The sequence below is a fragment of the Lutra lutra genome, chromosome 4 (genome assembly GCF_902655055.1).
Source record: "Lutra lutra chromosome 4, mLutLut1.2, whole genome shotgun sequence".
In the NCBI taxonomy this organism is placed as follows: domain Eukaryota; kingdom Metazoa; phylum Chordata; class Mammalia; order Carnivora; family Mustelidae; genus Lutra; species Lutra lutra.
The window spans coordinates 181,344,171-181,356,279 of record NC_062281.1 but is presented as its reverse complement, the minus strand read 5'-3'; the positions used below and the strand labels follow the sequence as shown (position 1 = coordinate 181,356,279).

Below are 12,109 nucleotides of genomic sequence, written 5' to 3'. Positions count from 1 at the left end.
ACGTTTCTATATGCACAGGTGAGGAATGGGCCCCCCTCCAGTCCCCTGACAGTAGAGGATGAGAGGAGCTGTGGGGCGGGCTTCTCTGCAGGAGTCTGGGTGAGACAGCCTGGGGTAACAGGATATCCTGGGCAGGGGTTAGGGTGGGATGAACCACGAAACACTGTCCCCACTGGGAGCACCCACACCCACCCACCTCCTGCCAGAGCATCTCTTGTACTTGTTCCTGAAGGGGCACCCCGTTCTTCCCTTGGGTTGTGGGACTGCCCAGAGCCAGTCCCATCCTCTCAAACACAGGAGCGCCTTCCCATCCCAGATCTCATGATGGGTTACCAAGCATGCGTACGCCTGTGAACTCACGTGAGCCTCATAGCAAGCCTTTGAGCTGGAGCACACCCTCATTATCCCTCTCTGGTTGGGGAAACTGAGGCTCAGAAAGGCAAAAATGAGAAGAACTACTCCGGAGAGGGTATTTCTCCCAGGAAATGGAGAGTCTCATGGGGCTTGCGTCATGCTCCCTTCAACCTCCCTTCCCACTCCAGGACAGAGAAGTCAAAAGGCCGGGGGTTGGGGGAGGAACCGTGAAGTGGGGGAGGGAGTCAGAGGCTGTCCTGCTTGGCCAAGTTCAGCTGTCCCCGCCCCACCCCCACCTTGCCTGCTCCGCTGGAGCGAGGTCCCAAGAGCCCCACGTGCTGGTGGGAGAAGGTGAAGTGAGCACTGTTCCGTTTCACCCCTTGGAGAGTGAAGGTCAAGCCCACTTAGCAGGGCTGGCTAGCACACCTGCACCGTGTTCAGAAGGCAAACCGTCCTGCAACCCAGAAACGGCTTTAGCAACGGTGGCCTCAAGCACTTGGCCAGCGAGGCGTGGGCCCCTTGGAGGGCTGCTCACTCATTCACTCACTCAGCAAACGTTCCCACCGCACCCAGCCAGGACCCTTCATGGCCACTGTCCTCGAGAGGCTCAGAACCCAGTCGGGGAGAGGAGACAAGCTAACCACAACCATCCCAGTTCCCACCCGTGCACCTTGCAGGGCTTCTGATTGCATCCTTCAGTCCCCACGAATCTCATTCTCCTTGCCTTTGAAATGGGGAAAAAGCAGGGATCAGAGGAGAGAAGGGATGCAGAGTCCAGCCTGGGAGATGGGTTGACGGTGACAGGGACGCCAGGGAAGCTCCCCCGGTCCCCAGCTGCCCCGCCTGCCTGACCACTCAGGAGAGGAGAGAAGGCATCATATTCACAAAGGCTCTGGTGAGACACCCATTTCTTTAGGAGAACGGTCTGATGGCTTCTTTCTTCCCACTGGCACGTGGGCAAGTTGCATCTTTGCCACACAAGACAGGCAGAGTGGAAAGGGTGGGAGGGAGAGACCTGGACAGGGCACACGGGGGGCTGGGGCATCCCGGGAGTTTTGGAGGGCGAGGAGAGGACTGAAAGCAAGCAGCTCCTGCCCCGCAGAATTCCAGTGAAATGCAGTTCTAATTTCGCTAGAGAAGATTCAGAATATGGAACAGACCCGTGACAGAGAACGGCCCCTCATGCTTACGGAGTCCTTCAAGAGTCCCTAGCTCCAGCAGACTGCAGTACAGGCAGAATCCAGGTTCAGCGGGCTCCACCCGGACCTGGAAATGCAGAACCCCAGCCCCCAGCAAAGCCTCCTCCCATCAGTAAATATTTCTTGGAGCCCGGGCGGGGATAGGTGGTGCCCACGAGTGCTGGTGACTGCATCCTGCACCCTCCGTGCAATTTTCTGCCCCGTGGTGCCCACACGCCCAGTGCCCCAGAAGCGAGGTGCCAGCCATGAACTCTTCCATCTGAGGAGCCTGCAGGGAGGTCTGGAGTCCTAGGAGCTGTGGCTGCTCCACCACAGGCTTGCCCACACTGCGTTGTTATGAAAACGTTTGCATTAGCTGCCAACTTTAAATATTAGCAGAGAGCACATAAAAATTCCAGCTATAAAATCTCTCTTGAAAGCACAGAAAATCAGGCCCCCCTCCCTAAAGCGATGTGAACTGGAGCTGGGGAGACCCCCCCCCCACCACCACAGTGGGTTTCATCAGGATGCCTGCCTGTCTCATGTGGGCATTTGAGTTTGCCTCTCAGGGTCTAGTCCAATCTGCTCCCTCTAACCCCCGCCCCCTTCACAGCATCCCTGAACAGCCTTTTGCTAGTGTCTGCTTGAATGCCTCTGGTAACAGGGGGCTTACTACGTCTTTGAGGCAGTTGGTCTGAGCAGTTGGTGCTAGGAAAGCACCTAATCTGAGCTACCTTCCCCCTTTGTGTCACTAAGAAAGATGCATGGGGAAGAAGTGGGTGTTAGAATCCAGCGGATCTGGATCTGAGCTCCTCTCGAGCATTTAACCAGCTGTGTGGTGCAAGTAAGCGATGCTCTTTCTTCACTCCGGTTTCCTTAGCTGCACAGCTGCTGCAGGACTGCCGCTGCAGGACTGTGAGACTCAAAGCGGAGCAAATTTATGAAGTGCCTAAAGCAGGGTCTGGCATGTCCTCCCCCAATGGTCTTGATCATTCTAGGCAACCTCCAGCCAGGGGTCCAACCAGCTCTTCCCGGTGAGCTTGGAGGCTGGGAGTGCAGTTGGAGAGAGCTAAGGAAAGGTCTACGCCAGCTAAGTCACAGGCAGAGTCCCAACTTGTCCTGGGGGTACCCACACTTGAGGGCCAGCCCCCCAGGATCTGCTTCCTAGGCAGCTTGGCCCTCCAGGTGCTCAGGTGGCAAGCAGGGCCCCGGAAGGGAGCCCCCACATCCCCGCCATCGGCACACAGCCTGCAGCCTTTCCAGGAAGGGATCCCTACTTCCGAGAATGGAACCGGAGGTGGGGGAAGTCCGGGGAGGGAAAGGCAGGGAATGGTAATCACCATCATCTAGGAACAGCTGCCGTTACTGGGCACCTGGCAGTGTGCCTGGCAGTATGCTGGACCCTTACCTGAGTCCTTGAATAGGATTCTCATAACAACCCTAGGACACAGAGACGGTTATTCCTGTTTTACAGATCTGGAAATTGAGGCTCAGAGAGGCTAAGAAACATGCCCAAGGCCACACAGCCAGGATTCAAAATCTTGTATGTCTGCACTCCCGACCACTGCACTCTACCGCTACCTAAACTTGGGTTGCCTTCCTCCCGCTCAGCCATTAGGCTGTGGGAGGGGAGGGGAGAGAGTTTTGACCCCAGCGTGCTTCTGAATTGCCCTTCGAGCCTCTGCCCGGGCACTAGTGAGGGGGCATCCAAATGTGTCACCGCGCGAGGCACTTTGGGTGCATGTGTCTGAGGGTCATGCGTGTGAGCGTGAGTGTGTGGGAGGACGCCTCGCCTCTGCGTGAGTGTCCACGCGGGGACTCCTCCGTCTGGCCCGCGCGTCCCGGTGTCGCGGGGAGCGTCCTGCCCTGCCCGCGGCTCGGCGCGCGGTGGCTGCGAGTCGACGTGCGCACGTGGGGCGCGGGGCGCGCGCCGCCCCCCGAAGGTGCGGGCGGGTGAGGGCGAGCGTGCGCGCGTGCCGCGGCGGGGTCCGCGGGCCGGTGTCCGCCGTGCGGCTCCGTGTCCCCCACCCCCACCCCCGCCTCGGTGCTGATTGGCTCGGCGCCGTGACGGGCCGGCCCCCGCCCGGGGCGGCGGCGGCGGCGGCGGCGGGCGCGGGTGCCCGCGTGTGCGCTGTGTGCCGGCGTGTGCGCCGGGGTGTGCGCCCGGCCGCCGGGTGTGCGGGAGAGCGAGGGAGCGCGCCGACGCGCCGGCCGCTGCGGCCGAGCTGGAGGGTGCGCGGCGCCCCCCGCCCGCCCGGCTGGGCCATGGCCATGGCCCCCGCCCGGGGCCGCCTGCCCCCCGCGCTCTGGGTCGTCACGGCCGCGGCGGCGGCGGCCACCTGCGTGTCCGCGGCGCGCGGCGAAGGTGAGCAGCGGCGGCGGCGGGGCGGGGGCGGCCGAGGGGCCGGGGCGCGGTGCCGGCTGCCCGAGGCTCAACTTCCTTCCCTCCACCCTGAGCGCCAAAGGGGCTGGGATTCCCGGGTTGGGGGCGGGGTGGGGGCGGCAGGAATGGCACCGCGGGAGAGACCCGAGGTCAAGGGACAGTGCGATGGAGATGGGGACAGGGCTTGGAGGATAGGGACCGGAGGGCTTGAGGATGGGGGACAGAGGCCCCCGGGGTCTGGGGGAGAGGGAGGGAGGATAGGACTGAGCGATTCAGAGCTGGGGAGGAAAACTGAGGGTTGGACGCTGGGGATGAGGAAACAGGACGGGGTACAGAAGACAAGAGGCGATGTAGAGGAGAGAGGGGGGACAGAGCACGGGGAAGGACCAGGGGACCTGGCAGGGACAGAGAACAGAGGGACACAGGGATGGGAGGAGAGGTTCAGAAGGCTGAAGAAGAGGGCAGGGGTGGCATTGAGAAAGGGGACCAACAACTAAGGAGCAGAGAGGAGGACCAGGTTGCTGGAAGCCGGTGAGAGTGGCCGAGGGACAGGGAATGAGAGTCTTAGGTGGCCGGGCTAGATGGCTGGGGAAGTCATGGCTGGAGGGGAGGGGCAGGAGGGTGGCCCTGGGAGGAGGGGACAGTGAGGAGCAGGCCCAGGGGCTGAGGCAGGCAAGGCCCTGGAGAGTAGGGTCTTGTCCAGGGGCAAGGCCAGGCCAATCCAGTCACAAGGGGAACCCAGGGGTAGGGGGGTAGGAGCAGGAGTGTGGGCTGAGCAGTCAGGACAAAAAAGGTCTGGGAGGTGACCTCCTGGTGGTGGGAGGGAGCAAGGAAAGCTGGGAAGAGACACCCATCAGGGTTCCCCAACATCCCGGGCCTCACATCTGCACGCATGCACACACGTGTGCTCGCACGCACATGCATTCAGTTAGCCTCACTGACGTCCAGGTCCAGCCCGGATGCCGCCCTCGGTTCTGTTCTGCACCCCGCCTCCCATCCCTCAGGACCTCCTCTGCTCCTGCAGCTCGGCCCAGAGGAGGCCCGACCTGTGCTCTGGGCAGGATCGGGGGGCTGGGGTCCTGGGGGCTGAGCTGTGCGCCCCTCCCCCGGCAGGATGAACTTATTGCACCTGCGAGGGAGCTCCAGAGCCAGTTTCCCTCATCCACACTCAGCTACACCGCAGATCCACCCCTCACACGCGGATAGCTCAGAAGCGCACATGTGCACACATGGACTCACATCAGGATTTACACACATACACCCAGGCCCGTAGAGACTCACATGCGTGGACAGCTCCCCACCTCCAGCATCGCCCACAGTCAGACACAGAAGTGCAGCCAGGACACATGTGCGTAGACATGCCTGTGCACACGCATGCGTGTCCAGAGGCATGCCCAGGAAAATAGGCGCAACATGGGCGGTTACTCCATATATAAGAAGACCGTCCAGCTTGCATTCACGCCCGCGGAAACACACGTGCACGTGATAAATGCACACGTAGAGGAACTCAGTCTCCAGTGGGAGAGGGACTGTGGCAGGGGAGCTGAGAGGTGAGGTCAGGTGGCAGGCAGAGCTGGGCCAGCTGGGGTGGCTGGGGACCGGAGGCAGGTTCCTGGGCCACCAGAAGAGAATTGAGGTGGGGGCCCGGTGAGTTGGGAAGAGGGCAGGATCGGGGTAGGGCAGGATGCTGTGGGGTCCACATTGAGTCTCTGGGCTGTGGACCGCACACCCTCAACTGCTCACTTCAGTTATCTTCTCCAGGAAGGATGCAGCACCTTCCAGAATGGCAGACTGGCACCCGCTAGAGTCCCCTGGGGAGGTGACTTGGAGCAGACTCATCTGCAGAAGGCAGGCCACTGACCTGAGAAAGAGAGAGGACTTGTCCAGGGAGGGGGCAGCAGCTGGGGAAGAGGCAAGGTCCACAAAAGGGGGCAGGCGGGATGTCTTTGTCCTGGGCAGAGGGAGGCATCGTCCAAGGGCCAGTCCTTGCCTGTCCAGCCAGTGTGGCAGAGTACCCACAGGGGGTCAGGGCTGGGCCATGCGGGCTGGACAGCCCGGGGCAGAGGTTCCGCAAAGGCCAGCCCTCCCTCCGGAAGGACAGGAGTCCCTCCCAGTATCAGTCCTGGGCTGGTGCAGTGCCAGGATTGGCCAGGGAGACTGTGGGCACTCAGGGAGGGGTATCTGCTCCCAGCTGGGCTCCTGAAAAGTAGCAGTGCTCCAGCCTGGCCAGGTGCCCCCATGCCAGGTCCCTCACGGGGCAGGAGAGGGCCCTACACCTGCAGCCGTGCCCCCCAAGCCCGATCAGGCCCACAGCCGCTTATCACTCTCTGGTGTGGATTCTCCACCACATTGGGGTGATCACTGAGGCATTCACATCCTGGCCGACGTCCCCTGGCCACCCGGATTCTCCAGCCTCACCATCACGCACTGCGTCCTCAGGGAATGTAAATCAATTTAAGTATTAGTCTCAGCGAAATGGAATGGGGGAAGGTGACGGTGCTGGAGAAAAAAAGAAATCGCATAATGCTTTCCACAGTGGAACAGGAAAGGCTTAGGAATTATCTGTGCTTCTCAGAGCAGGAGAGGGACCCGTTTGATCTCCTAGAACAGCCTAGGAGGGTAGGCCCAAGAGGGAGGCCTACGGACATCTTGCAGATGAGGAAACTGAACTCCGAGAGGCCAAGAGATTTGCTTCACTGAAGGCCCCAAGAGGCCATGAGTCCACTCCTCCCACTGGCAAAGGGGGAGATGGGCCCACAGAGAATAACTGACTTCACGGAAGGCACACAGACCTACAGGCCAGGAGTGCAGGAGAGCGGGAGAGAGCCTGGGCTGGGTGACCAGAAGGTTCTGCATTTCCAAGGGAACTCGGGGGGAGTGGGCTTCACGCTGGACTTGTCTCTAGGCCTGAAGCAATCTCCTGTGGGCCCGGAGCTTCCCGTGACCGGCATATGCTGTGTCTCCTCCCCAGCCCCCCCCATGAGAGGCCATGGGAGGGGGAAGAAGAGGGACAAAGGGAGAGGAGAGGAGGGCAGGGACGGGGAAGCATCTGGAAGGAGTTGGAACAGGCAGCCCTAGAATCCTATAGCTCTTCCCGAATCCGATAGCATCGACTTTTGACTTATCTTTGGATTCTCTGGGCCCCCTGGCTGGCTGATCAAGAATCCGATGCAAATGTGCTGAGGTTTCCCAGGCTGGGAAGGACCTGGAAGGTGGGGTCCACTGGCCGCTGCCCCACAAGTCACGGCGCCCCAACGGAGAGGAGTCTAAGTGGTGGGCATTTACACTGACCCCCCTGGGGTAGGGGCAGGTCGCAGCTGCGTTCAGGGGACTAGAGAGCGTTCCCCTCCAAGACCCCATCTGGAATGTGGGTTGTCCTCTGTCCCCATCCTCTCCCCGGACTAGGCTCTGCTGGTCTGGGGGAAACTGCAGTGCGGCCCCCTCCCCCTCCCACCAGCCAGCAGGAGGAGAGAGCTTGCCTGACCCAGTTTTCTCTCCATTGCCTGAGAGGGAGGGAGGGAGGGAGGCGGGAAGGCTTCTCTGCCTGCGCCCCTGGCATGGGGCTGGCTGGGGAGGGGAGATCCTTCTGCGGACACTGGCTCCATCCCCTGATCCCATCTGACCCCTGGGGACCCAGGGAGGACAGAGGCCCCTCCCCTGGTTCTGCAAGCTCTCTCCAGCTGGCCTCCCCTCTGGGGCCCCTGACAATGGGGTGGGAGGGTAAGAGGAGGGAGAAAATCAGCAAGTAAGAGCATCCTCACTCCAGCATTTCCTGAAGACTCTTGTCTCCATCTTTGAGGGGCAGGCACTGAGCTGTGCAAATTTCAGGCAGAAGGACACCAGGCCTCCCTGCAGAAAAGTTCCAGGAGGGCCCCCATGGTGTTAACCCTCTGGAACATGCCCCAACTGGCCTAAGTGGAAGCCCAGGGTTGTAGGACAGGAGAGGGGGTCCGGGGAAGAGAGCGTGAAACGGGAACCATCGGGACTGGGGAGCCAAGAGCCCTCTCGTACGCCCATCACACAGATAGAGCAAACGGAGCAGGGGCCCAGAGAGGTGAAGGGACTCACCAGAGGACACACAGCGGTCGAGATTCAAACCCCAATTTCTTAACAGTTTAGCGCGCCTTCATCACCGTACAGTGAGTGGGTAGGTCTGAGGGACAAGGAGAGAGGCAGGAGGACAGGACTTTGGGAAAGGGAATTAGCTTTAATAAGGCAGTGACTCCTGGCTTTCCAGTTTACTCTCTAGGTATTGTTATCCCCATTTTACACGTGAAGCAACAGGGGCAGAGAAGCCAAGGTCACCTGCTACTATGTAGCCGGGCCGTGATCTGAGCCCGAGAGTGTCTGGTTCCAAAGGCAAGGTCTTCGCTGTTGTGTCACTGAGACTTCGTGGGGTCCCCTTTGGGGGTCAGGCTTAGAATAGACTTGCCTTTCGGGCCAGCGCTCCTTCGAGGCCGCTGTGGTTTGCGCTCAGGTGCTGTTTCCTGGGCTCAGTCTGCTGGAGCTGGCGTCTGCAGAGGCTTCCACGGGTGTTGTGGACGCCAGCCCGTCCGGCTACCCCAGTGGAGCTCCGAGCATGTTCCTGAATGTCCCCAAGGCCCAGTGTCTTCACTGGTGAAACAGAGATAGGAGTCACCACCTCGCGGTGACCGTCGTGGTGCAGGGAATGGATGGGAGGCTTCTAGAGCACCCCTCGCAGACCTCTGTGTACAGTAGGGGCTTAGAGGCAGCGTTTCCCGCTCTAGGTGCCCCCACATCAGATGTGCTCAGAGGACAAGTAGGTGCCAGGCATCCCCCGAGGGACACTGGTGATTGCAGAGCTGGGCTGGTCCTCCCGTGGGAGGTATGACCTTGAGAGGCGAAGCTTGCTGGGTGCTTTTGAATGCCGTCGTGTCCCATGAGTGAGACGAGGATGAGGCTGTCTTCAAGACACCCTGTGAGACAGGACCCACCGTCACGCTCATTTTTCACAGGAGGAAACTGAGGCTGGGGGGATGGGGACTTGCGCAGGGACACACAGCCATATGTGGCAGGGCTGGGAATCTGGCCCATGCCTCCTGGACTCCTGAGCCCATCTCTTAGCCATTCCACTGCATCGCCAACCAGGCAAGCCCAGCCCTTGAGGCACCTTATGTTGTGGGGTTTGGGAAGGTCACATTTGGGCCAAGGTGGTGGGAGATGGCTTCAGGTAAGAGGGACAACTTGAACCGGACCCGGAAGGAGAGGGGAAGTGAGGCATGTTCAGGAGTGAGAGCAGACCAGCATGTCCAGTTTGGGCTGCACAGTGGGACTGGGGAATGGTGTCCTAAGGTCTGATGTTCTCTCCTCTCCTGTTTTACAGTGAACTTGCTGGACACGTCCACCATCCACGGAGACTGGGGCTGGCTCACATATCCGGCTCACGGGGTAGGTGACCCACAGCGGGGCCCATATCATCCTCTGTGAGCAGAGAAATGCCGTGACTCAGGGTCTTATCATCAGATCAAAAGGAAGCAGATGCCCAGAGAGGTGAAGTTACTTACCCAAGGCCACACAGCAGTTAGAAACAGAGCTGCTGATTCCTTCTCTCTCTTCCTCTCTCCCTTCCTCCCTCCCTTCGTCCCTTCCTTCCTATCTTCATACCTTCCTATCTTCCTTCCTTTCTTTCTTCATGCAGACCCCTGGGATTATAGAAACAACCCTGGTACAGAGCTCCCAGTTCTTAAGCCTAAGGCCCCTAGGTGTGGAATCTGTACGTCTGTGTTCTGGGCCTACAGATTCATATGGGCCCCAGCCAGGCATTTCACCCCTTCGGGATTGGCCCCTCCCTCCTGCCCTGCCTTCACCAGGAGCCACCGGGCCCCTGTTATTCTCTTTCATCAGAATCATCTGGACGGCACCTGCCAGCACCCACTGCGGCCAAAGCCGCCAAGCCCCTCTGACCTCCACGGTGACCCTGGGCTGAGCCCGTCAGGTCTCCGGGGGTTCCGGACTCTCAGGCAGTACCCCTGCTATCCTCCTGGGGAGTGGGTGTGGTAACCCCAGGGCATCCTCGGCCCGACCCTCCACCTTTCCTATCCAGACCCTCCATCTGTGAGCCTGGCGAGGCCCAATTCTGCCACTGACAAGCGGGGCGGCCCTGGGGGTCACCACCTCACTCCCCGAGGCTCAGTTCCCCGTCTGTGGCAAGGGATAAGCTTGTGACGACCTCGTGGGCTTTGCTGTCAGGCTGAGGGGAGGTGACACCTGGTCCTGGCGCCATGCCTGGCACCTGGGGAGCCCTCACCGAATGTGCTGTCACTGTCATTGTCATTAGTGTGTGTGACAGTTCTGTGTCACAGACATTTCCTCCTGCAGGCGCGCTTAGAAACACACACACACACACACACTTCCCCGCCAGATGCAGGCGTGTCACGTGCATGTGACTTCTTTCGTGAACGCTGGCTTCCATGGCTCTGGAGACAAGGGTAATAATATTAATAATGATGGTGACAGTGACTTCAAGACCGAATATTTGTGAAGGGAGTGGGAGTGTTTCTTCACTTTTCATCTGGGCTGTTGGTGGCCTGTGGCTGGGGGCAGGCTAGAGCCCCCCTCCTCCCACTTTGGAGCTCTCATCTCCGGGCTGCGGGAAGCCAAGTGCACTGTCATCAGCTCCCATGCTCCAGGCTTCGGGGAGTTTCACAGCAGACCCCATGGACCCAAGAACCAGGAGGGAACTCCTTTCTGCCTGAGAAGCTCAGCCCTGCCTCTGGGCAAAGGCTGGATCCTTGAGGTGTCTCTTTACCTCCCTGGGCCTCAGTTTCTCCCAGTGAAATGCTCCTTTGTGTGCCCCAGATGGCTGCCTCCCAGGGGTGAGCAGGGTAGGAAAGGGCTTGAGAAAGTGACCCAGCTCTGGCAATGGCATGGAACTGACCCTTGAGTAGGTGACCGCTGGGCCGATGATTGTGTCTTCTTTTCCCCTGAGACCCAGCAGCTAGAAAGGACTGGGCCCGGCCCCAGGTTGGCTCCGATATCTCTGTCCCTCTGTCCTTCTCAGAGCTCAGGACTTGGTGTTTCAAGGAATTGTAAGGGTTTTAAGCAGGTGGAGTACGGCCAGACTTGTGTTTTCGCTGATTGTGCTAGAAATCTAAGATTCTTTGTCTGCAGAGTGCCGCAAAGCGTGGCTCAGAGTTATCTTATCCTGTTGGGGAATTAGAACAAATAATGTATATTCACATAGCTCTGAACGGTTCATAGACATGATCTCATTTAATCCGCACAGCCAATCCTGTGAGTAGGTACAGCCATCCCATTTCACAGATGAGGAAGCTGAGGTCCGAGCAGCCAGGAATAACTTTCCTGCTATCAGTTTCCAGAGGATGGACTCAAACTCCAGTTGCTCGGGCCCAGAGCCTTGGTTGAGTCTCTTGTCCTCTCTTTAGTCTATGTCATCATTGCGAGAAGGTGGGAGGCCCCCCAGCATTGTCTGCTGAGTGGGGGACCACCTTCCGTCTTTATGGAGGCTGGTGACTGGGCTTGCCCGGAGGGGAAAGAAGGCTGGGTGAGATCCCTGCTTCCCAAACTCTAGACCTTACCTGTTCCAGGCTAGCAAGTGAGGCTATAAGACCCCCCATGCAGGGGATCCCAGGAGGTGCCTGGCAGTCTTTTGTTTCATAAGCTTTCCAGGTGATTCTCCTGCTTAGCTGGCTAGGGAGCCTGTGGTCATGGTCCTTGAGGCTCCAGGAGGTTCCTCGGATTCTGAAGGCTCTTAAACAGCCTGGGAGCAAGGGCCATCCAGGGCTGTCTCCGGCATCAGCAGAGTGACTGGATTGTCAGCCAAGGCTGCACAGCCTAAAGGCCGAGGGTGCTGCTGGGTCTGGACGAGCCCGTACTCTGTGGCCTCTAATCACTGTGACCCAGGCAGGTCACTTACCTGGCCGCCACCTCCCCATTTATCACACGGGAATGATCACAGAACCTGCTCCGTGCAGTGGTTATCAATAAGAATGCATGAAAGGGACATTTTCCCGGTGAGAAACCCGAAGCTCTGGGAGGTTAAGCCCCTCTGCTGAGGTCAGGGGACATCTGGCCCCTGGACCCAGCTCTTCATCAGGCCGTGCCCCTCCCTGCACGGGCTGGGACCCATTCCATCGTTCCAGCACATCTGGTGAATTAGCAGGCACTAACCAGTGCTGCCTTAGATGACAGACACATTTGGTTGTCCCCCCGA

At 59.5% G+C, this 12,109-nt stretch overlaps 1 protein-coding gene across 1 annotated transcript in view; it reads left to right on the top strand.

Annotated features, from left to right (window-relative positions):
- The first annotated feature begins 3,803 nt into the window (after positions 1–3,803).
- The window catches only part of EPHA8 (EPH receptor A8), a 34,135-nt gene continuing 25,829 nt past the window's right edge, over positions 3,804–12,109 (top strand). Inside the window, exons 1-2 of the mRNA XM_047726118.1 lie at positions 3,804–3,897; positions 9,260–9,324. Of these exons, the coding sequence (XP_047582074.1) occupies positions 3,804–3,897; positions 9,260–9,324 (159 nt within the window). The remainder of the gene's footprint in view (positions 3,898–9,259; positions 9,325–12,109) is intronic.